Here is a 25,675-nt window from a genome sequence, read left to right on the forward strand (position 1 = left end):
ATGTTTTTTGTGCTTCCCTCTTTCTTCTCCAACTAAGATTCCCCTGCTGTCCATTTTACTAATCACTGTCCTTATAGGTCTATCAGTTATTCCTAGGGTATTTAAAAAAAAGATCTTACAGACCTTAACTTTGGCATTATCCAAATCAAAAGTAAAGGAGTGTTTAGATTTTCTGTTTGAATTTATTTTTTTGTACTGGTATTTAGGAATAATTTCTGTCATACTTCGTGCAATAAACTCTCTTTGACGCTCAAGCGATCCCATTCCCCAATACCCTTCAAATAGCAGTTGTCGAGCTGCTTCTGGTATTTTGTCACTGCATTTTAATCGGCAATGATCTCCACAGGATGGTCCCATTTTACGAGCTTCAATAATTCGTTTTGATTTTGAGACCGATACGTATTCTTGCCCTAATTTTCTCAAATTCTTAGCAATAATAGGACGCCTTGTGTTTGCAGACCTTTTTCGAGATCTGGGTATCTGCCGAACTCCATCAGTAGCGCTTTCAGCTGGAAGATCTAGGTTTTCCTGTAAATTTTCAGAAGCTGTTAACGAGCTTGAACTAAATCTTTTTCGTCGAGCTTTTTTAGTGGGAAGCTGATAAATATGTTCTATCACATTCAGAACCTGGCGAAAATGGTTCAGGTTCACTTTCTTCATCTTGATCATTCTCAGCATCTGAAAACAATAATATAGGAATAGCTAAACAGTTAAATTTAAATAAAAAAGGTTGAGCTTGTTAAAAAAAAAGATTTTTTTTTTAACAAGCTCAACCTTATTTATTGGAAGTGTCCAAAAAAACTGGCAATTAATAAAGGGCAACTAAAATATTATTAACCGTTTAATGGACCTGCAGACGAAGAACTAGGACTTGAAGTTGATAAGGAGGAACTAGACGATGAACTTGAGCTGGAGTTTGAAGAGATTGATTGTCGGCGGGTGTTTTCTTCTTTGCTGTTCAAAGAGTTGAACATTTCAATGCTTTCAATATTCGAACAAATGGCTACTTCTTGTAAAGGTGTTAATGGCTCTTCGCTTTCAATACATTCAGTAGCCGCAGGGGCTGATGGTGTTCTACTCATGTTTGTTATTTTGGTCTCTCCCTCAGATCGACTGTCCCATTGCAAAACACAGTAACTGCATTAATACACAAGTTGAGAAATATCGATTTTTCTAAAATTTACAAGCCGCAAGTCATTATTATGGATTGTAAGATAACCTGCATTTACAATTTTTGAACTATTTATTCAATTAATCAGTCATGATAGTAGATCGGCAGTCCAATAACTAACTTTGCATAGATTTTAATAAAAAAATTAAACAAATTGTTTTATATCAAAACACAGTAAATGCCCTTGCGGTGTTTTGTTATAAAATAAGATGTATTTAATTTTTTTTACTGGGGTAAGGGCTTTAAGGGCTCTTACTGTGTTTTGACAAAATTTATTTAAAATATCAGTAGGTAAAAAATGACAAAACTACATTTTTATTATTCCGTAGAATAAAGGGGGAAACAAATAAGTAAATTTTTAATACAAAAACAAAAACCAAACATATTCGTACTAATAAGCTAACAAACGTCCATTAAAAGCTTATTGGTAAGTCAAAACGGAACAAAAATTATACGAAACAGGTAACCTAAAAAAACCAGACTAAGAATCGCCATCTATGGCTCCCAAATTTTTCATGATTTACCAAGTCCAAAGATGTTTCTGACTCTGGTAGGGTTTGCCAAAACACTTTTCTATTTTCGGGCATTAATGGCACGTAAGTCTTTTAAAATAACAGTTTTTTTTTCACGTGAAATTCCTCGTATATTTAAAGCATTGGGCGTAAATGTACCAGGAAAATGTTTTTTTTGTAAAAATTCCAATTCCTTGTATTCGTCATTGAAATCGGTTTTATATTTCATGCAATTAAATCCCCGTGTAAAGCAAACTTCTACTAAATTTCCTAACAAAAACCCCTTTAAAGGATCATCCGTTTTTTTTTGTTGTACGTTTCTTATTTTTCCATAAGTGAAATTGATTTAATTCAAGTACTTCCAATTTTTTTCTAGAGTGTTTGACAAGTTCAGTTAATTCTTGAAAGTCGTAAATATTTCTGTTTCTTAGAATCTTTTGTACTATATTTCCATGAACGCCATCGGCAGCCATGTGGGTATCTCCCTTTGTAAGATATCGTATAATGATCTCCTGTGGTCCGAAAGCACGATTAACCTCAGTAACCAGAGACGTATAAAGAACCCAATTTTTGTTCTGGGATGTACAGTTATCAGCCCAGAAAATAAAATGGGCATCTCTTCCTTTTTTTGTTATCTAAAATAAAGCGTCAACAATTACCTCAGCCATGCGTCCCCCTAAGGCTTCGTGCCAAAGCACACAGTAACTTTTGTTTTTAGAATTTTTATTTAAAGTGGCAAAAGTCAAGTTAAAGACCACAAGGCGGCTGGTGAAAATTGCACTTTTAATTTGCGGCATAATGGGCAAAATTATAACCTTTTGTAAGTCCATGGAGTAAATACGTTTCGTCGAACTTACTTTTTCTTCGGAGTCCTTTTTATAAAGAAGATTTGCCTTTTCAGCTTTAGCACGGTGAGAATCCAGCTGTTCCTGAATGCTATAATCTTCTTTATTTTCTAGCACATTCTTTAATATTTTGCAGTCCTCACAAATGTCTGATTTAGGCTGGCAAAGCGAAACATTCATCTGCTTTAAAACTTGTCTGTAAAACTCAATTTTACAGACTGACGGATGTTTTGAGTTAAAATCATCATACATTTTTTTATAAGTTAACTGTCTTGGTAAGTATCTAATATTAGAAGCGTTTTTTCTGCGATAGTGGGTAATAGAGGGGTTATACGACTCAACGTTGTATTGGATTAAATCTTTATTCAAATGCTTTCGGCAGCCTCCTCTACGTTCTTTAATTTGATTACCACAAAAACCTTGTTTAATGGCCAGAACTAACTCGGTTATAACTGAATCGTTCGTATATCCCAGAGTATTTAAAAATGTGCACCTGCATACGTCTAAATCTGTGGAATTTTCAAGTAATAAAGAATAACGCCTTGATTCGCACCTCTTACGTATTGCTGATTGTGTCCTCCGCTTAACAGAAACTAGTTTTATCTGTTTGTATAGCCATTTTCGCCTACTTGTGTAGTCTAGGTTCCGTATTCCATCCATATTTTTTTCGGTGCTCTTCTGCTAGTTGTTGTTTGCACATCCTACCACACTTGCCTTTACACGCTGGTCTTATTGGATGCTTTTCATTACACCTTTGGATTTTTTTCCTTTTAGACTTCTTTTCCGAGCGAGCTGAAGAAACAATATTTTTTGTACGCGCGCTTACAGGCAACATTTTATGAGGCAACATCCTCCTTTGGCTACTTACTAGAGTCGAACTGAGTATTAAACGCGACACTCTTATAGTAACATGGTAAAGTTTATGGTGGGGGTAACATGTTCTGAGAAAATTATAACCAATTTTTCAAATCAAAACACAGTAACTGAAAAAACCATAACAAAACACAGTAACTACTTGGTAGTTACATGGTTTTGAAATGAGTTTTTTTAGGTACTGCGTTTTGTTATGAGAAAATATTTCACCGACTGTCAGTTACTGTGTTTTGGGCATGCCAGATCTTCCTTATTTATTATCCGATTTTAGTTTTAAAAATACCAAAAGATACAGCAAAACACAGCAACTTCAAATCACTGAAAAAGGCGATTTTGGCTAAAATGTCAGTTACTGTGTTTTGCAATGGGACAGCCGAGATGTGCTAACATTTTCTTTGTTTTTAATGTTTAGCGCCATCGCCAATATTTTGTGGCCTCTGTTTATACTGTCAGTCTATAAAATTAAATTATTTTATATAATATTGAATCAGAAAAAAAAATTACGAAATTACAAATAACTTTTAATATTACAAACGTTTTGATGGCGTGTTATAATGTCTCAAAAAACAGTTTAGCTCAGGTCATGAATTTCAATAACGACACAAAACAAAATATGACATCTTCAAAATGTAATTTTTTAAATTTTATTAGTTATTATTTAATAGAAAACCGACATTATACAAAAAGCGTCACTGTTGTTCTAGAAAACTTTTAAAAAATGTTCAAGTTTGTGTTAATAAAGTGACACTAAACAAATAGTGTCACTATTGCAATACTATCCTTATTAAAAATTTAGATATTTATTGAAAAAATATGTCACTAAACAAAAAGTGTCACTTTACATATTATACTTACTTAAGATTAGAGGCGTCTCTAAGCACTTGTGATTGGGGGGGGGCAGTTAAGTTAAAAACCCAACTAAATTAAAAAAACATTTTTTTTTAATGCAGATACTTTATTTCTATTGGGAAATTTTTAATACTCAAATAAAAATTATACATATGTGATGTATAATAAATAATTATTTAATGATAATCGAGGTATTATAACTAAAAGTTAATTAAAAAGTAGGTACCCTACATGTAAATAAAACTAAAATTATCTATGTCTGATTTAATTTATTTTAATTTTTCTGTTTTTTAATTTGCTCCATTGCACAGCAAGATCTTTAATATTAATTAGGTCACACATGCCTTTCTTACTAGACAAACTCATTAAGTAGTCAAGACGCTCGTTACCCATAGTTGAACGACCAACACTTTTAATGTGTTTTAAGAGACTAAATTTTCGTTCATTAGTGGCCACTGAATATCCAGCTGTTAAAATTAGTTGACATAAACGGTATGCAAATTTCAAAGCAGGGTTATATTTTTCAGCTATTTCCATTCCTTTTTGTATAGTATCTACCTCGTTTTTAATGCATAGGTCAAGCAACACACAACAAACAAACACTTCCAACTCGGATAACAAGGCAAATTCATCGGGCCTGTGTTGTGGAGGAAATAGATTAAGAACTAGCAATACATTACACATTTTACTATTATTTGTTGAAAGTGGAAAAGAAAACAATTTAGAAAACCCTTCAATATTTTTCAGAACGGTTGCCAAATTATTTTGAAGAAAGATGATTAAGGTATCCAAGACTAAATTAAATTATTTTCTAAAAAAACTGTTTAAAGTAAAAACGCATTCAGTGTCCCTATAATCATCCATTTTTTTTGGTTATAATCGTCGTCGATGGTGACTATTGAAATCTTCTAACGGTACACCTAATTTTTCAGAAAACACTTTTGAACTTTCAATAAGGTTGTCGATTTCCATATCATCATTTCGTATTTTTCCAAGCACAGCTGTAGTTGAGGAAACTGTTTCCACTACATCCAAAATATTTAAGTAATCTTTTTCTAAAGTTACCGTTACAATTTTCATGTTGTAAAATATTATTTTTAAGAAATGTAAAGTGAGAATAAAATCAAAAGAGAGTAATCGCTTATATAAGCCTATTGCAGTTGCCCTACTTTTAGCATCCAAAGTTATGTCAATACTAATAATTTGCAGCACGTTAATAATCGACTCAAATGAGATAATTACAGCTTTGATGCTTTCCGCTCTAGCTGTCCAGCGGGTTTATGACAATTTTTTTAGTAGAAGTGAGTATTCAATTTGATCTAGCCCTTCTTTAAGACGCTGGAATCGCTTAGTACTAGAAGAGAAAAAACATACAATTCTTGTAAAACGTTAAAAGTTTCAGCGATAATGGAACTAGCTTGAACACAGTGTTCAAGGGCGGTATTGGTACGATGGGCTTGACAAGGAATATACGGTATATTGTAGCCAATTAAATCAGATCAGTTTCTGCTGAGTACCTTTAAATTTACCTGACATCGAAGACGCAAAATCATAGGATTGAAAACATCATTTTGATACATCTATACTACAATTTGTCAAGCACCTAAAAATATCGTTTGCCGTACCTTCACCACTTTTATCTTTTGCTTCTAGAATCGACAGCAAACGCCCTTGAGGTCTACCATTATTGTCAACGTACCTTATGACTACAGATAATATATCTTTATTATATGAGCCTGGAGCCTGGAGATCTGCCATAACAGTAAAAAATGGGGCATTATTAACTTCCTGTACAATTTGTTTTTGAATTTCCTTTCCTAACAGCTCTATAAATTCATTTTGCGATGTTGCACTTAAGTAGCTTGTATGATATGGCCGCAATTTTGACTCATCTAACCACTTTTTAAGTACTGAATTATGGCGAGATATAAGTTTAATGATTTGTACAAAGTTTCCACTTTCATTATCATGTCCGCGCTATCCCTTGCTTTGCCATAGTCCTGCAAGTATCCAGCATAATTTCGATCACCTTTGAATTCTGGTTAAGTATGCGCTGTTCCTCGATAATGAGATTCATTTTTTTACGATCAAGCAAAATATTAACATGCTGATATGTTTTTAAAAAAGTACAATAATCCAATAAAGCCGACTTGTGAGCTATCGAATTAAAGTGCTGCTGAAGTTTGCCGGCTTTGCTCCAGCGCTTTTAATTTTTCTCCAGTTTCGAACGCCACCTTTTACCCATGAAGATTCTGACTTATCCCGTCCAGGACCATTGGGGAAAAGGGAACAAATAAAGCAATAAGCCGAATCGTTTGCAATACTATACTCAAGATATTCAAAATCACTATACTAATGTGGATTAAATCTGTTGTGGCCATCACTAGGGAAAAAATGTAAATGCGGTTGGTGTGGTCCTAGTTGAATAAGGTAATTTCTTTCTTCCGCAGATTTTACTGATTGCCGTAGTCCAGGATCATGCTCTAAACGTACATTTTCTTTTATTTTATCGTCAATTTTTAGGCTAGAATTGGATTCTTTAAAATTTTTGAAATATGTTTGGCAGAGATTTCTTAAGTTTTTGGTGCCCTCCAGTATTTGCCGTTATCAGCCGCTTCACTCATTTCTATGACGGAAAAGTATTCTTCAACAATTTCCTTATTTTTGGTTTTATCTAAAATTTTTGCTGCTTCGTTAAAATTTTCTACCAAGAAGGCTAGCTTCCCCACGCATTCTAGCTACAATGATGAAAGTTTGACAGTTGAAATATCATCTTCTTCAAGTGTGACTTTGGTTTCTGGCATATCGGCTTGAACCTCTACAAAAAATTATATATGTAAATTTACTGGATGTTGTATCGCCATGCGGGACATAGGAAAACCCATGTAATATTACTAATATTTAAGGGGGTCAAATATTGGCTCCCCTAATTATTTTAGGTAAAAAATGTATTAAGGTTAATTAAAGAACCCTAACATCTGCCACTAATCAAATACCTATTACTAGCTTTAATTAACCCGTTTAAGAATTATTGCCAAATCTTTTCAAAAATTTGACTTTTTTTTAAATTAGAAAAATCAATACTATTTATCTAGGGTTTTTTGATTAAAAATCAGTGGTTTTTAAGGTGTCGCTCTAGATCGAAATTTTTTTTTTGGTAAACACGTAAAAAATTGACATACCGTATCGTTGTATTAAGATGCTAATGTTTATTTCTTATGAAATAAATTTTGTGTAAGAAAAATATTTACCTGAGTGTTGCATTTCATAAGAAGTACTTGCCTCTTGTAAATCATTATTACAAACGTCAGCGTCTTCATCAATAACCATATTTTCTAAAAAAACTCTAATTAATATACAGTCGTGTGACCCATTTGTTTACGAAATACCCTTATAAAAAGTTATTTTTTGTCCAATTTGGATCGGATTTTTTTTTAATTTTAAAGGTAGAAAAAATGCACCTTCTCACTAAAAATAAATTTAGTTCATTAAATGCCAAGGATGCCATGATAGTCTTTTATGAACAATATTTTGATGAAATCATATTACTTAGGGCTTTTCCTAAAAAGAATTTGTACATTGGCTTTTAAAGGACAAGTCAATTTCAGTGAGAAGGTGCATTTTTTCTAGCTTTAAAATAAAAAAAAATCGGATCCAAATCAGACAAAAAATAACTTTTTATAAGGGTGGTTCGCGTTTCGTAAACAAACGGATCATACTGTAGGTATGGAAGGGCGAAACATAAATAAATTTACCTAAATTGGAGTTAAAGTTTTCTATGGACTGGGCATTTGATTTGCTGCATTCGTCAATAGTTGTCGAATTAGGTTCTTTAACTGAACAACCTAAAAATTATTAAATAAGCCAACATTTTTAATTTTAAAATTCCTTTAGTCAAGAAGATAATTAAATATAAAAACAATACATCAATACAATACTTTTTTACCTTCTTTGAGCGATTCCAAACCAACATCTTTCTCCGAGTCTTCCTCTCTTAAGCGAGTTTTTGTTTTTTTTGCTGCAATCACAAAAGGATTGTCCAGCGCTCCGACATTTTTAATTTGCACTGTATGCCCATTATGAATTTTTTGTTCATGTTAAAAGTTGCTCCACATCTCACACATTTCACCTGTACCCGACCGGGGCGTATTTTTTTGTCCATTGTTCAATTAATATTTAAAGCTAATTTCAATAAAAACCAACTGTAGGTATAACAAAAAGGCGAAATACAAATACAGAAATTTAACAAATACAAATAGCCAAAAATTGTCTTTAAAACACTGTAAGAAAATAAGCCGCTTTCCTGCTTTGTTTCATTAATATGTAATTCAAGGTTTGGAACGGGGGATGCCCCGAGTAATCATCATAACAATGTCAGTTGCTTTTACAGGTCGTTAATGAAACTGCTACCCTGTATTGCTGGTTGCCTAGCATGTTTGTTTAAATGTATCTAATGGTAAGGTAACATGAAAATTCTTAATAGTACCTACTATGAAATTAATGATTAAGTAAGTATATGCAATTATACATTTTATTGTGTTTACTTAATCCGGTGGAAATTAAAAAATATTCAAATGTTATTTAAAAAATATACGTTTTTTACCAGAGGTAAACCAACTCGGCCAATTATAGAGGGCCCCCCCCCCCCCCTCTAAAGGCGCCCGTGCTTAAGATTCTTCAACAACTGGAAATAATACAGTCACTAACCAAAAAATTTCACTTTTCCGATAAGAGCGCGATGCGTACTGCATGTCTGTTTGGACACAACTGGTATAGTCATAGAACAATATAATAAGGGTAAATATGAAAAATGGGAAATAGGTATAGTGTCATTATTAAAGTAAAGCACGGCTGAAATTTCCGTTAGTTGAAAGTGACATTCGCGCCATCTAGGAGAAATAAGGGGGACTATAGGCAAATAGGTTATTTCGTTCAGTGACGCTTTTGATGTAAAACTTGAATATACTAAAAAGTAAAAATTGACAAATTTCATATAGTGTCACTTTTGTTTTAAGCGTGCGATGTATAAAATGTTTGACAATTAACTAGTTTAGTAGATTTGCTAAAATGTAGCCTTGTCCATGGAATATTTTATTTTTGTGACTATAAAGCATATTTTAATTAAAAAATTTTACATTAAATGGTCTCAAATTGATTTAAAGATCTAAAAAATAGGTGTGAGCAGAAGTGAAGAAATAATTTGACCTATTTTCACATAATTTTTATGAGGTTTTTTTATCGTATTTTAAGATGCGGAAAGTAACAAATTTCGAGTTAGACGACGAAAAACCGGCAACTAAGCACGATTACGCCCATTTAACGTCTTTTCCAATTGCGATTAATTTTTTCATCACACAATATCAACATTCTGAAAAAAGTTAATTTTTGTTACGTAGTGTTAGCAATACAAACAAAAAGTCAATGCTGGTGGAACGATTTTTACTGAAACAAAGATCAAATTATAACACATTAAAAGTCTTAAATAATACGCTACATATGAAAAAATTACATAAAGATACATTTGATAACTTATCCCTCTATGTGTACTAATAGTCTAATAGTGAACTGTTAAAACCATATTCTTTTGTGAAGGGCGTCACCCAACACTAGACTAAAAGTTTTTGTTGGTGACAATTTAACTATTTTTTAAGACAACATATACAAAGAAGGTTAGATATACCAAAACCCCAAAAATGTTTAAATTATCAATAAGCCTTTATTTATTGTAAGAACTAATAAACTTTTTGTAACAAAGTTTTAAATTAATCTCTGTCCCGCCGTTTGTCACTTGAAGAAGATCGATGAGAATGCGACCTGCGACTCCTGTCACGACTTCGAGACCTTGACCGCTTCCTAAACAACGTAATTTTAGTAAACCATTCATATTTTCAGGAAATCAAAACATACCTATCCCTGTCTTTATCTCGATCTCCCCTATTATCTCTCCGGTCTTTCCGTTCCTTTGACCTGGACCTGTGCCTCCGCGATCGCCTATCTAACTCACGCCCACCTACATAATGTTCTCTATATCTTCTACCAGTATAGGAGTCATCATCTTTAAGATCCTTGTCCTTTAAAGCCTTTTTGCGCTCCTCTTTACGTTTATCAGCAGTTTTCTGAAAAAGATCTATCATGACAGTAATCCTGCTTTGTTTCGCTAATGTATATTCATTACCTCTAACTCAATTAGTTTCTCTCTGATCCTAATAAAACCAAGATGAAGTTTTCCCCCAAAATGATCGGCCAATCGTCTATCGTTATCGTGAATACCTAAATAAGCTGAACAAACTTCACAAACCCGCAACTTTTGCTGTTGATAACTGCTTGCCGGCATTGAGTTACGATATTCCTGTTCAGCTTCAAGTTTTTTCGTTCTTAGGTCATCAACCTCTTCCATAAGTTTCATGCTTTCATCCACATGCCCCTCGGCACCCAACTGTTCAGCTTTGGCAAGCTTTTGACCAATCTGTTCTTGTAGTTCATGTACGCTGTTAGCTTTAACAGCGACTTCGGCGGACAACTCTTCTTGCGTTTCGGCCAGGCGTTGTTTGGCTGCATCAGTTCTTCTGTCACAGTCTCCAATAAAAGCCTGAAGGTGTTCCATGGCCTAATACAATTAACAATTTTTTTTTTTATATTTGTATACAGTAGTGGCAGAAAGTAGAGCAACTTTTAAAAAAATAAAATTTCTTGACAACTAACAAAGGAATAACAATGATATTTATCCACAATACTTTTGGTCAAGTAGGTAGTCTTAAATCAGATAAGAATTGACCTTCTAAATATTTCTGTTTATTTTTAAACTGATAAGAATTTGTGTACCTGGCAAAAAGTAGAGCAACATTTTTCTTAGAACTTACAAATCGAATAATATTAGTTTAATTCCAGCTGTTTACCGGTTGCATTAAAAGCAAAGTTAGTTTACAATGCCTAGAGGACGGCCTTTATCCGTTGATTTAAAAACACGAATTATAGACTGTCACAAAAATGGTGAAAAACGAATCAATATTGCAAGAAGGTTTAGTTTGAATAAATCTATAGTATCGCGAATAATTTCACGTTATGTGAAGCATGGACATGTTTTACCTAGAAAAACAACAGGAAGACCAAGAAAAACCGATAAATATCAAGATAAACAAATTTTGAAAATATCTCAGAGTGATCCATTTTTGGGTTCAAGTAAAATAAAGCAGCGTTTATCAGAAGAATTAGGCGTTCAAATATCTTCAAGGACAATAAGAAGTAGATTATGCGAGGCCAAATTATTTGTAAGACGTCCGGCAAAAAAGCCCTTATTATCTGCAAAAAACAGACGATCCCGTCTTCTTTTTGCTCGATCTCATTTGCACTGGACAATTAATGACTGGAAAAATATAATATTCAGCGACGAATCAAAGTTTAATTTGTTTCAAAGTGATGGAATAGCATATGTTCGACGTCCTGCAAACCAAAGGTTAAATCCCAGATACACTTGTCCAACAGTAAAACATGGTGGTGGATCAGTTATGGTGTGGGGCTGCTTTTCCGGTTTCGGAATGGGGCCACTTCATAAAATTGATGGGATAATGGATAGATTTATGTACAAAGATATTCTGGAAAATGAAATGGTTCCATATGCAGACGAGAAAATGCCCCTTAGGCACATTTTTCAGCAGGACAATGATCCAAAGCATTCTTCTAAATATGTAAAGGCTTGGTTTAGACAGCAATATATTCAAGTAATGGACTGGCCAAGTCAATCACCAGATTTAAACCCCATCGAGAACCTATGGGAAATTTTGGATAGGAAAATAAGGGGGAAAACTTACAAAAATAAGGACGAATTGTTCAATGCATTACACGAAGCTTGGATTAATATGGACCCAGTAATAATTTCTAGGTTACTGCAATCTATGCGCCACCGTTGTGAGGAAGTTATCAAAAATGATGGATATTTTACAAAATACTAAAATTGTAATTGTATTTCAGTTTTTACTAAAAGAAAAACATCAATTCTTAAAAGGTTGCTCTACTTTTTTCCGCCCCAGAATTAATTTTTGTACATAAAAAATATAAACAAAGAATATTAAGTTAAGTTGTTGATAGATTTATAATGCTTAGATCTTATTGGTATTATATTTCCAATATGATTGTATTTTCTTACTAAATAAAATAGATGTGTTTAAAATAAAGAAGTTGCTCTACTTTCTGCCACTACTGTATATATTGAGGATTTTTTAAAATATATTTCCATTATACAGGGTGTCCAAGATAAGGATGAACAGCATGGGCATCTCGGAAACCGTAGGAAATACAAGGTCGGTTAAATTAGAGAAAAGTTGCGCAATTCGAACCTTAATTAAATACAGTTTCAACGATTTTAAAATTACAAATACTTCCGGAAATATCCGAAAAAAAAACGAAATTTGGCAAAATGGTTTTTATTTTTTGCCAGCTCCATTTTAAGAAATACCAAAAAACTAGGTATACATACTGCTTTGTGTAGCTATTTTAGGATTTTTTATAATTTTTTACTTTTTTAAACATTTTTTACATTTTTTTTTATCATAGAGAGATTTTTTAATGATTTTTTTTTTTGACATTGTATACTTATTAAATTGTATTAATCTGTATATATTGTAGATATTCTATTCATTTATTTTTTTTTTAAATTTTGTTTTGTTTTTCTTTTCTTTAATTGTGTTTTGTTTGTATTTTTGTGTCTTTTCTGTTTTACAGCTTTGTCTACAAATTGTAACAATTTCTTGACAATAAAACATTGATTGATTGATTGAAAAAACTGAAAGCACTTTTTCATTGCCACTTTTTGTGCTTTACAATTTGATGTATAAATAGTTTAAATCCGACCTTTCGCCTCTGAGTTATCATTAGCAACTTTCATTTTTTATATGGACCGAACAAAAACTACAGCCTCTCTATGAAATTACAACGAAAATTAATTACAATTACAACGATGTATCACACATAATATTTAAAAAAGTTTTATTTGCGTAACTTTCCTCTAATTTAACCGACCTGGTATCTCCTACGGTTTCTGAGATCCCCATGCAGTTCATCCTTATCTTGGACACCCTGTATAGGGTGTGTGTGTTTTCGAAATTCAGCTATTTATTTTAACTGCTTGTAGCTGTAGGACCTCGTCAAAAAGAGTTGAAATAAGAAAAATCACAATTATAAAAGTTGTATAATAAAAGAGAGAAGAATTTGAAAAAAATATGAATGTTAATAAACGCATTTTTTGATATTCTCGGCAAAGCCGTTTATCAAAATTTGTGTTATGATCTAGTTTTCAGTATGAATCTTTGGTTCGATCAGTTGTATCAGTCTTCTCATAGTGCGTGCGTATTTCATTTGTCTGATTATTTTGTGCGGAAAAATGGCACATGTTAACAAAAACAATGAATTACTATCTTTGTAGACTGCAAACAAAATGCAGCATGTAGGTTTTAATCAGAAAGGTTTCCTTTAAGAAATCAACCGGCCCCGCATATGTTTGTATTAATTATTAGACTGCACATTTAATTATTAGACTTCATGACACAGACAGGGTATTTAAAAGAAAAACGAAGACGCCACGCTAAAAGAGCTGCCTCAAATGTTACAAATTGAGGAAGACATTTTAGAAATGGTCAAAGATGACCCAACAATGGGTACTAGAACCATAGCAGCTCAAGTTGAAGTTTCTCATAGCAAAGTGTGGAAGATAATATGATAAGGACAATATTGTCCTTATTATTATCAACGAGTACAAATATTAAAACCTGACGATAATTCTAGAAGAGGTATATTTTGCCAGTGGGTTTTAGTGGTTTAACAGTTCAATGATTGATTGATGTTTGGGCAGTAGAAAATGTATGCTGTATGCAGTAAAAAGATCTAATTTTCAACAAAGACTTTCCTTAAATATTTGGGCTAATATGAAATGGCATGCTTATTGAACCCTATTTCGACTTGACTGACTAGTGACATTTATGTTTAAATTTCTTTGACCCAATCTGCCATAATTATTAAAAGATGTTCCTCGAAATTTGAGACGAAATATGTGGTTTCTATATGATGGATCACTCCTCATTTTAGACGAGAAGTGTGTGAACATCTAAATAATGAGTTTCCGAATAGATGGATAGGGCGCAATGGACGTATTTATGGACCTCCTCGCCGCCCAGATTTTACGCCTTGCGATTTTTTTCTGTGAGGGTATTTGAAAGAGTTGGTGTATCATAATGGAGTAGTAAACACTCCAGAAGAACTTCAAGCATTGAAAGTTCGTCTGAATTCTCTTTGTGAATTTAGTGAACACCAGGATTTATTTCCGAACAATCAAATTTTGAACAATTTTTGTAAAAACGGTAACCATTTAATAACGTGAAGTAACTCTCTTATTATGCAACTTTTATATAGATGATTTTTGGTGTACTAACTTCTTTCGACAAGTTCTACAAGGGGTGTAAATAAATGACTCAACTTTCAAAACACTCTGTATGCTAATATCCTTGTTCTTTAATAGAGCAAAATACTAAATATGTGTATCAAGATGAGAACAGCAATAAAAAAATAGTAGTTATTTGAATACCACAGTTTCAATCATATATTTGATATTTTTCAGGCTTACAAATCTTTGATGTTACGTACAAAGGTCTTAAGTCACTTTTTGACGAAATTCCGAAAAATGTTGGTCTTAAGTCAAATTTTTTTGCTCGTTCTGGTGATATTAGAGACTTAAGTCGTACCGTTTTTATTTAGGCCCCATAAATTGGTACAAAAGACGTAAAAAATTCTGGTCTAGTAATAGAGTCTTAAGTTTACATAAGACCTTCGTACCAAAACATTGCAAAAGGAAAGTAGTGTCATAATGACTTAAGTCAATTTAAGTCCTTTATATCAAAACGTTATTTTTAAATTTAAAATTGCATTGCTGACTTAAGACTTTCGTATCAATTTATCATTATTATGTATGTGGAATTTACACGCGGTTAGAAGTTTATGTGGAGTCGTTGTTTGTTTATCGTAGAAAATCGTTGAGTTAACATGAGTGCAAGAAGTAAACTTATTTTGCAATTGGCAAGAAAATTTGAAGAAACAGGTAAATATCATTGTTATAATTTTTAAAATTGCCTTATGTTTATTATTACTAAAGTATTTTAATACGACATAACATAACCTCATTATAAATTTACAAAAATATAAATTATTAATTCCAGTTATTTCACACTCCCATACACCGGATAATGATCACGAAGAAATGCCTAACACTGATCACCCAAGTTACAAAATTTTAATGCCTTCTCCAACTGTTAATTCGGATTTTTCAAATATTTTGGACTTTGATGAGAATTTTTTGGGTGAAAATTATATACAATTGGATACAGCAAGTAATAAAGGTGAATGCTTTTAAAACGGTATAGTAAAAGAACCATTTTTGCTTGTAATTTTATCGTGTATGTTACTGACTAATTTTACATTTCTAGTTATCGGCGATACAATAAATAAAAGTTTAGCTGTGTCGCTAACAGAAGATCAGATCCCAGATATAGGGTCTGTAACATCATCGCCAGCCCCTTCACTGACGGCTGTGACAGCTATCTTAAATTCAGATGACAGTTATGCAGATAAGGACTATTTACCTGGACAATCTGAAAGTGAAAGCAGTGACGACAACATTAATTTATTGTCCATTCAGAGGAAAAAAAGTCGTTCAAAGGCTAATATTTCCTCTACTAATATTCAAAGTAGTATGTTAAGTTTTTAGATCGTTATATTTTTTAAATTTTAGAATCACAAGAAAAATTGAACATAACTGATCAAGCTGGACCTAGTGCTTCTTCAACAATAATTGGAGCAGAAAAGGCAAAAGTTCATATAGATACACCATTAAAAAAGTGGTCCCGAGTTGTAAGAAAAGAGAGAACTGAAAAAATTAATTTTGGACAAAGTTACGTGAATATAAGCGGTAAAATGGTAAATGCAAGACATATGAAGCCTTTAAAAGATTGTAGAAAAAAATGCTCACAAACACTAAATGAAGACGTTCGAAAAAAATTTTTTGATGAATATTGGTCCTTAGGATCCCATAGCAAAATGGTAACATTTATTGCAAATCTAATTAATTCCAAAGATACCCAAGTAAGTCGTAAAAGAAAACGCGACTCTTCAAAAAACAGAGAAGTAACTTACGAATATTTTTTTGGAATAAAAGGAGAAAAAGATTGGCAATTATTTTTCCTACGAAATTTAAATCAAAACACTGAACATCCCACTTATTAAAATACAATACAATATTTATAGCAGGTATGTGGAGCAGACATTTTGAAAAACACAAACAACAGCAAAAATATGCATAATAATATTAACAAAGCAGCGTGCGCGGTCGACATGCTAGCGTCGGTCGTCGCGTCCACTTGGGCGCCTGTGACGTATCATCCCGGCCGCGCTGGTACAAGGAAAAAATTAAACATGGAAATAAATTGCTAAATTTAAGTTGGAGCCTGCTCTTTTTTACTAAAAGATAATCGAATTGTCGTTTTCAAGCTCATTGCATCACAACCAAGCTAATGCTGCATTCGAAGCAAAAACTAAAGATAAGACAGAAGCTAAAATAAATCTCCATAAAAATGCTTTAGTTTTGATCTCCAGCAGTGCCTTCCAACCCCCTTTATAACTTCTTCAGTAGCATTCTATAAACGACAGCTCTGGACGTATAATTTAACAGTGCATGATAGCAATGGAGAATCGACGCATTACATGTGGCATGAAGCATTGGCTGCTCGGGGAGGTAATGAAATTAAAAAATTGAAAAGGCTCAAAGTGAAAATCCCAATTAAACGATAAACCACAAGTTTTTAATATCTAGGCATAGAAAGAAAAAAGAAAATGGAAGTTCCAGTATATTATCCACACAATTGGTACCAGTTGGTGAGAACATGTAGAAAAAAAAAACAATTTAAAATCCATGAAATGGAGCAAAATTAATTTTTGGATTTTTCCGGGTTATTAAAATCAGTAATGGTCAACAGAAAGAAAAATATATTAGGCGAACAGTTTTATTGGCATAATGTGCAATGGCTACAATATAATAATGGCGGTATGGTACGTTACAAAAGTTCTATATCTGATACTAAAGATTTTAAAATTATAAGCTTTCTGAGACGGGACAAAAGTCAAAACCTAAAAAGATTTGGTAGTTAAGGAACTGTATACTAAAGGGTTACTTCCAATATCAAAGGAGAAAAAGAAAGACTTGTGTTCGCTTCTTTCTTTGGTGCCACCAGTGTTTCACCAATTTTATCAAAATGTACCTACCCATACTAAAGTTATTGATAATGACCCAGATCTAGTGGATGAAGGAGTAGAACAAGAAGAAAATTAAATACTTACTTAGGCTAAATGAATCAATTAGTTTCTAAGGGAAAAAAAGTTAGTTTGTGTATTTTAAAACATGTATTTTCTGATTATTTGCCTTATTAAAAGTTACTCCATTCTGATATAAGTCCTTTATTAAAAATCAGTAAGCTAAAAAAATTTTTTTTTTGTTCATCATTCAAGACTTAAGTCATTCAAATTTAGGAAAATACACTTTTGTAGATAATGAATAGTATTTGATCTAAAAAAGAATTAAATACTCTGACTAATATCAAAAACTTCAGGCTTTAAATTAATAATCGGATTTACAGCAATTTTTTTGTTTTTTCAAAATTTTCAAATTCATTTTCTGAAAAACTATATTTTTTGACTTAAGCCCCTATTACCTAACATCAAAGAAATATTAGGTAACAAATATAAAAATTTATGAGAGAAATTACTTCACTAAATCTTCTAAGTAGATTTAAATACATATAGCAGTTTTAGTTTTGTATGTGCAATAACATAATATATGGAAACCTAGGAAACATCAAATATATGATCAAAATATTGCTACTCGTTTGTTACTGTTGTCCTCGACATTTATATCAATATTAAATTTATTGAGATATACTACGTTTGAAATACTTACATCCAAATCATAAAAATGGTCTTTCTGCTTTTGTGCATTTTCATAATCAGCTCTCAGGGCCAAATCGTGTATTTTTGGGCATTCTCCCAAGTCCATACGCTGTTAAACAAAAAATATATAGAATTCACTCCATAATATACAACAATAACATCAAGGGAAGCAAGATTTTTTTCCTAACTTAAAAAAAAAGTGAATTGACTCCCACATTCCCATAAATGCTATATATTCGATAACCCCAAGTTAAATTAAATATATAAAATATAATTTACATACATTTAGGACTATAATCTTTCTCGTCGCCAAAATGACCCTAAGAAATACAATTAAAAAATGTTAAACAAAGGTATCATACTCACAGCTAAAATAGAAACTCTGTGGGCGTATTTCTTTTCTGAATCAGGTCATTTTGTATGTAGTACTTTAGGTACACCGGCTGATGAGGACGCTTTTTACATTCTGTGAAAATGTTACTTACCAAGGAACCGAGAATCACCGAATTTTTGTGCCTTTAAAACCTCTACTTTATATACCAACACTTACCAAAACTGTCCATCTACTTGAGAAATTTAATGCAATGAAAATATTGATAAACACCAGTAAACCAACATTTTTCCCACAATTTATTAATAAATGTTATAAATTAAAACTTAATAGTCGACACTATGCATAGTTCATTTTAGTCACCTGTCAAAGAACCTGACAAAACAATTTAAACAGTTGTGACAGGTTAAAAAGCAGAAATTTTGACAGGTCTCCAAATAAATTATATCTGATGGAAGATATAAAATAAAATCCAAAAACTGTAAATGCTTTTTTAAAAAAAATGTTATCCTTTAAATAAAATGGTTAGTTAATGGTATTTATTAATATTTTATGCTGATTCCATATTTACTAAACATTAAAATTAGGTTTTATGAAAATATGTTTAGGGAAAATATAAGGTAGATCTTCTATCATGACACAAGAAAATCACATTCCTGTTATTACATTTATTATTTTTAATCTGAAATCTGACCAAAGAATTTTTAAAATACTTGATAAAATACTTGAAATTGATAGCCATCATTAATTTATTTATTCAGTCTTTGGGATACAAATAGAATGAAGTCTAAAAAAATATAATTATAGTTCAGTTGAAAACAAATGAAAAGACCTTAACCATGAAGGAACGGACAGATATAGTCACTGCCAGACATAATTTATTTTAGTCAGCTGTCAAAGAACCTGACAAACAACGTGACAGGTAAAAAGCAGGAGTTTGTGTCCAAAATAAATTATGTCGGGCAGTAACTGTACTCATTCATATACAATATGATAATTATTACAACTACAAAAAGAAGCGATAGAGACAGACAAGTCAAAAGAAAAGAGCAATCAATTTTATGATTTAAGAATTATAAATTAGACTGAATAGTATGTACATCTACCTAAAGGTTTGCCACTTAATATTTCTAAGAAGGTATTTAAAATTTTACTTCAACATTTGAATGTAGCTCTTCTTTTTAAGTAAGCTCATACAGGAAAATTAGAAGAAACTTTGTGTAGTATTGTAATGTATGTGACCATGTATTGAAAAGTATTATTGAAAAACAGGTACATTGGAAGGTATCAATCAGTTCTCTGCTTTTCTCAATTAATATTATTTTTAGGCTACTTTATCCCTATCCTTACATCAAATGTCAAATTTATTAGCGGTGAGATTTTGCAATAAGTTTTGTCTAGAGTGTATACCAACATATTTTTATCTGTTTACATGAGAGCTGACATGGATAAATAAGAAAGAATTAAATTTAAAAAAAAAAGACTGAGTCTGTTTAATCAATCAAAATGACTTTTGTATCCAGTTTGAATTTTTAAAATATTACCTAACAATATGTAAATGTGCTTATTATAGTTTTCTAACTAAAAGATAATTAAATAATAACAATATCTGAAACCTGATCTGTTATATGCAGCTGGACTCTTTAGATGAGATAAGGATTATATATATGTTTAATATTCGATCTGCATGTACCAATGTGTATACAAGTTTACAGTTAATAAATAACATGCTTTTACATAAAATACAAATGCATTAAATAATTCTCACATTTAATAGGCTCAGCCAATAAATTTGCATTTTATTGAAGTTTAGGATACAAGCATCTAAATTTTTTTTACTATCATGTGGCGTTCTATGATAAAGGTTAGATTACTTCTTGAATTCAATGATTGCATAATAACCAAACCTATGACTCTGTAGAAATAAGTGCAGCAATAGAATATGTGAATATTTCTTATCAAAAAGGATTAGATAGGATTCTCATGTTAAATATATTTGTAGTAAATTTAGAAAAGCTTTTGTTGAAATTCTATATATATTTATATAGAATATATATAGAAATATATATACAGGGCTAAAGGACTTTTGGAGTCAATTCTTAGCTGTCATTTGTATTTCAGCAGCAGAAAGTAGCTCTATTTTAAATGCTCTTTAAATCACATAGAGAAAAATATTAGAAAAAAAATCCTTCTATGAATCTAATATCCCACTCAACTTTTAGTTGAGTTTTCTAAAGTACTCAATACCACAAAATTTTATATTAAATCTGCTGTTGGATATAAAATCCTCATCCATTTTCTCCAAGAGACCACACAAAATGTAAACAAATAAAAAACAATGTCAAGGTCTATAAGCAAAGGATTTTGTTTATTATTGTTGTTAATTTTACAGTGCATGTGTAGGTCCTAAGGCCTGATGATGCCCTGCTTATACAGGGCGAAACATGTGTAGCCAATAAAAATTTGCTTATGAGACTGTAACATTGTTTTTTGTTTGTTTGTTTACATCTGGTGTTGGACTAGATTATAAGAAGAATAACAGGAGCCCTGTAAACTTGGTGAAAATAAGTAAGTTTAATGTTTAAAGGTCTTGTGATTTTGATAACATAATAAGTCCTGATTACTGGAGTGAATAACACAGCAGTACAAAGGATTCAAGAAAAACTCTCTAAAATTAAAAGCAATATAAATTTGGGGTTGTTAGATCAGAAATATTTAAATATGGTTCGTTTTCAGATGAAAGAGCAACAATATTATGTTATTAGTTAAAATATATACCCACACAAAATTTTAGTAATTACATGTCTACTTGTTGTCTATTGTCTATTCAAGCAATACAAATTTCAATCATGTTAAAGTTAAATTCCAGTAGGTACAGCTTAAATATCTTTTATAATTTTATTATTTCACTGGTGGTAAAACTTAGATCAAGTTCGCAATTCAAGATATTCAATTAAGTAACTGGAGTTGAGGGTTGTGATTTCATTAAAATCTTAAAGACCTGGATGGTCATTCTTGTGCGCAACTATAAATTAGTTATTCAATTAGACTAGTTAAATTATTTTTCCCAAATTTTCCCAGTTTATCTAAATTTAAGTTAAATAAAAGTTAACTAGCATGTTCAAAATATTAATGAGCGCATCCAAATTTTTAGTTCAAAGAGCCAAGGACATCTAAAAGGACAAAAATATAGAAAAATAAAAGATTCAATATTTTACAAGCCAATCCTTTCATGTCACCTCTGATGATTAATGAACCTTCTGTGCAAAATAGGCATCACAATCAAATATTTGGTTTAAATCATAGTGAGTTACCCAGTAACAATACATCTTTGTTTCGCCACTTAGTAATGAAGTACGACCAAGCAGGGTTTGTAGGTAGTCCCAAGAACTTATCCAATTTAAGTACACTTAATATAGCAAAAATCTACAGGGTGAGTAACTCAACTAAGGAGAGATTTAAAAGTAATCAACATTACATTTAAAACAAAATAGATCATACCTAAGTAAAAAACCAATTAGTTTCCACTCCTCTTGTAAGGGGTAAGATGTTCCAAATCAATTCATCACAATAGGAAAACAACAGCTGACACAGTGGTGAGAATTCAAAAGATTCCAAGGTTCAACATAACCACCAGTCAAGCAGGTAAATCAGGTAATGCAAAATTGCAGAAGACAAAGAAAAAACAGAGTCCAGAATAAATTTTACAATGCAAACGAGTGTTATTAAAAAAGTGCCACTAAGGAATGTGAGCCAGTGCGTTTTGTCTTAAATAAACCCCTGAATATTGTTAAAAAATCCCCTTTTGGGTGAAATTATGGTTTCCAAACAAAAGTACAACTGTACTGAAATTTAAAATAATGTAATTGAACCACTTGTATTCCCTATAAAGGGTAGAATTTCCAAGAAATTAAGTAAACAAATAAAGCAAATGCCATTTTTTCTTATAGGACATGTCCACATTAACAATTGGCATAAGGTTGGGAACCAGGGGTGGATTTCTACTGTCAATTCTAAAGTAAACAACAAAAATGGCTGAAGATCATGATTTCCAACCAAATGATGGTGCAAACAAGAAGCTACTGACTAATTGGATGGCAATGAAAAGAGCACAGCATAAAGAAACCCTTTAGGCTGTGCTCTTAAGGCCTCTCTCTCCAAGGAAGATCAATAACTCAGGCTTTCCTAGACAGTATTCAAAGAGCAAGATGACAAAACAAAAAGCCAACAAAAACAAACAACCAATTCAGCTCCCAAAACAAGATCTAAAGACTAAGGAAAACAAAGTAAAAAAAAGTTGCTGTTGGACTTTGATACGAGCTTAGAGCTTAGACCTAGTGGATAAATAATATGGAATTCAATAGCCATGGTATTTATAGCCCTCTTAGCCTTTAAGATACCAGGCATTTTTGAAAATGTTCTGTCAGCTGATGATTTCAAATGTTCTAACTCCCTTGTCTCTCTGTTATCCTTCAATTTATCAAAAAGGTAATATAATATTTTTATAAATTTTTTTCTATAGAATGCAGTAGTGTAAATAATTTTTGTTAAATATTTCTTTCTATTATTTTCTAGTTTTAAACCAAACTTATGTTTTTGTATATGGAATTCATAAACATGCAAATAAATGACAAGAAACAAAAATAAATGTATTAATGAATATTGGTATATTGTATTAGTTTCCTGATCGAATTTTGATCTATTTTCAAAAACCAGTTTATTTTCATTCTTTTGGTATTTCCATTTAATTCATAATTATCAAGTTCTTCAAATAAAGAAAGTGTATGAATATTAGAATATTACGAACATATGATACTCTATTATATTTTATACAGAGTAATAAAAATTTTGAAGAAGTTTTGAAATTATATTTCCCAAGCTAAAAGAGCTATTATGATATTTACTCTTTTAAAAGCAAATTTAGTTGAGCATAAATCCTTTGTTCATTTATGTCCAAAAAATTGAGAAAAAAAAGGAGGTGAAAGAAGAGGTGTGCCAAAACTGAAGCTCAGTGGAGCTTCATAGTTGAAAATTCATCACAGTTTGGCAGACAAAAAGTTCATAGGATTTTTGAAAGAGATCTTACAGCACATAGATCCTAGACTAGAAATCCTTGAAGAAGTTATTCCAAAACCTCTCGAAAATCTTTAATTACCTCAATATGGTGCTGTTTACCTCCAACAAGATGGTGCACCAACTTATCATAACTCTAGGTTGTTAAGGGCATTTCTTGATAATACATTTTCTTTACTAAAAATGGATAGGTACCAAAGGACCTGTTAGATGGCCTCCACAGCCTCCAGAACACTCAATTCTAGATTTGTTTAAATTTTGCTTTAGAGAAAATGGTGTGTCATTCTGAATATCACCTTTAGAAATTTGTTTTTTCTTTTTTTAATAGTTTAGTTTTGTTTTTTCTTTTTTTAATTGTTTATTATGGTCATTCTTTATTATTGTCAATTTTTTCAAGTCTAAAACTCTGCTGGGTGTTCTATTTAAAAAAAACACAAGTTTGGCTTATAAGTCAAAGATAGTAAATATTTAACAAAAATTAGTTACACCACTGTATTCTACAGAAAAAAAATCTATAAGAATATTATTTTACCTTTTCAATAAGTTGAAGGATAATGGAGAGATGAGAAGGGTGTTAAAATGCAACATTTTCAAAAATTGCTGGTACCTCAAAAATCAAGAAAAACCTGATCCCGTTAACATTAAAAATAATGAAGATTCACTGCAAAAGTACCGAAAATGGGAGACCCTGTACAAAACAAGAGACACAAAAATATATAGAAGAAAAATCACCAGAGCAAAATGCAGCATTTCTCTTTCATTTCTTATTTCCAATGAACAATCACCAATGTTATATACACTTTTAATACAGTATTATACGAGTGTAATAAATATATTATACTACAAGAAATTACTCTACATTTTAAATTTAATCGTGTTTTTTTTATGACATATATTAAATCAACCAGACCACAACATAGTGTATATTGTTAACGTTCAAAGTTCGTTTCTAAAAATATTATAAAAGTAAGTATTGTCTGTTGTGTAAGTTTAAAAACCCAACATTAATCTATAGCAAATAATGGAATTCAAATAGAAATTTATATAGTAGTTCTCTATAAGGAGTCATAATAGCCTAAATGAGTTATTATTGTATATTAAATTTTTAAATACGTACGTCAGTGTACTTACATACAAAACTAACACCTATTATCCTCATCTTTTATTAGTTATTTGATTGACGTTTCTGAAAATACAGGGCAACAGATTAGTGTCCCGCATATAAATGGCATCCATCTGATTTTTTCAGTAAATAATTTACAATAATTCAAAATATTTATTAAGATTTCTATTAGGATATAGAAATTAGTTTTAATTAGGTGAAAACCTTGCTGTGTACAAAAGCCGATCGGTCAACGACATACGTCTTTGACTAAATCAACATGTAAGAATGAGATAAAAATACCCCTGTATCCAAACTTAAGCCACAACAAGGTTATCAATCTATATTTGTAAAAAATGGGGCACTTACCGTGGATGAGAGAATCTCATGAGGGCAACAGCTGAGCAAAAAAGACTTACATACTCTGGGGTCACTATATTTGACGTGGAATTTGTTGGTTTCGCCTGAAAAAGTCGGTTTAGTGGTTGATCGATCTGGGAAATAGTTTAGTTTTACCATTACGACCCGTTCCCATAAGCTGGTCCAGCATGGCCCGCATTTGGTCGTGGGCCGACATCCTGGTTTCCGCCTATTTCGTAGATTCCACAAGAAAATACTATAGAAATCGAAATTTCTCTCACAAAACACTCTTACTAAACCACGTCAAATGTAATAACAAAATGGCGCAGCGCAGCGGTTTCCCTTTCCCCTATGATTCGACCTCGAGAAGTCGAGAACGCAATTAAAATATGCGACGTTGTCAGTCTTAAGCTGCATTCAGAATTCAAATTTAAAATATCTGGAACGACAGAAAAAAAAACGTTACATTTTCTACCCAGGGTGTTCAGTTTTCATATAATTTGATGGAATGCTTGGGAACTGCGTGTGAGAGTGTATTTAAGCCCTGATGATGGTCTACGGCCGAAGGTGCCAGGAAGC

General features: G+C 31.8%; 1 protein-coding gene across 3 annotated transcripts; it reads right to left on the reverse strand.

Moving 5' to 3' along the window:
• Positions 1-9,672: 9,672 nt before the first annotated feature.
• Positions 9,673-25,448, reverse strand: LOC126737767 (putative RNA-binding protein Luc7-like 2). Of its 3 annotated transcripts, XM_050442812.1 has the most exons (7): positions 25,253-25,306; positions 25,106-25,200; positions 24,752-24,820; positions 18,241-18,339; positions 10,426-10,857; positions 10,158-10,366; positions 9,673-10,103 (listed from the first exon to the last, which is right to left on the reverse strand). In XM_050442812.1, the coding sequence occupies exons 3-7, from the start codon at positions 24,791-24,793 to the stop codon at positions 10,013-10,015; spliced, it is 873 nt and encodes a 290-aa protein (XP_050298769.1). In that variant the 5' UTR covers positions 24,794-24,820; positions 25,106-25,200; positions 25,253-25,306; the 3' UTR covers positions 9,673-10,012. The 3 variants fall into 3 exon arrangements, with proteins under 3 accessions (XP_050298769.1, XP_050298768.1, XP_050298770.1); XM_050442811.1 differs by lacking the exon at positions 24,752-24,820 and having other exon boundaries at positions 25,253-25,448; XM_050442813.1 differs by lacking the exon at positions 25,253-25,306 and having other exon boundaries at positions 24,766-24,820; positions 25,106-25,198.
• Positions 25,449-25,675: the final 227 nt, after the last annotated feature.

This window comes from Anthonomus grandis, chromosome 6, assembly GCF_022605725.1.
Source record: "Anthonomus grandis grandis chromosome 6, icAntGran1.3, whole genome shotgun sequence".
In the NCBI taxonomy this organism is placed as follows: Eukaryota; Metazoa; Arthropoda; class Insecta; order Coleoptera; family Curculionidae; genus Anthonomus; species Anthonomus grandis.

Excerpts from the sequence above, each read along its gene's own strand:
- LOC126737767 (XM_050442811.1), bottom strand. The coding sequence starts at position 25,313 with ATGTCGGCCCACGACCAAATGCGGGCCATGCTGGACCAGCTTATGGGA. Across the intron at positions 25,201-25,252 it reads TATGGGAACGGGTCGTAATG|GCGAAACCAACAAATTCCAC; the intron begins GTAAAACTAAAC and ends CGACTTTTTCAG. Across the intron at positions 10,367-10,425 it reads AGAAACTAATTGAGTTAGAG|AAAACTGCTGATAAACGTAA; the intron begins GTAATGAATATA and ends GATCTTTTTCAG.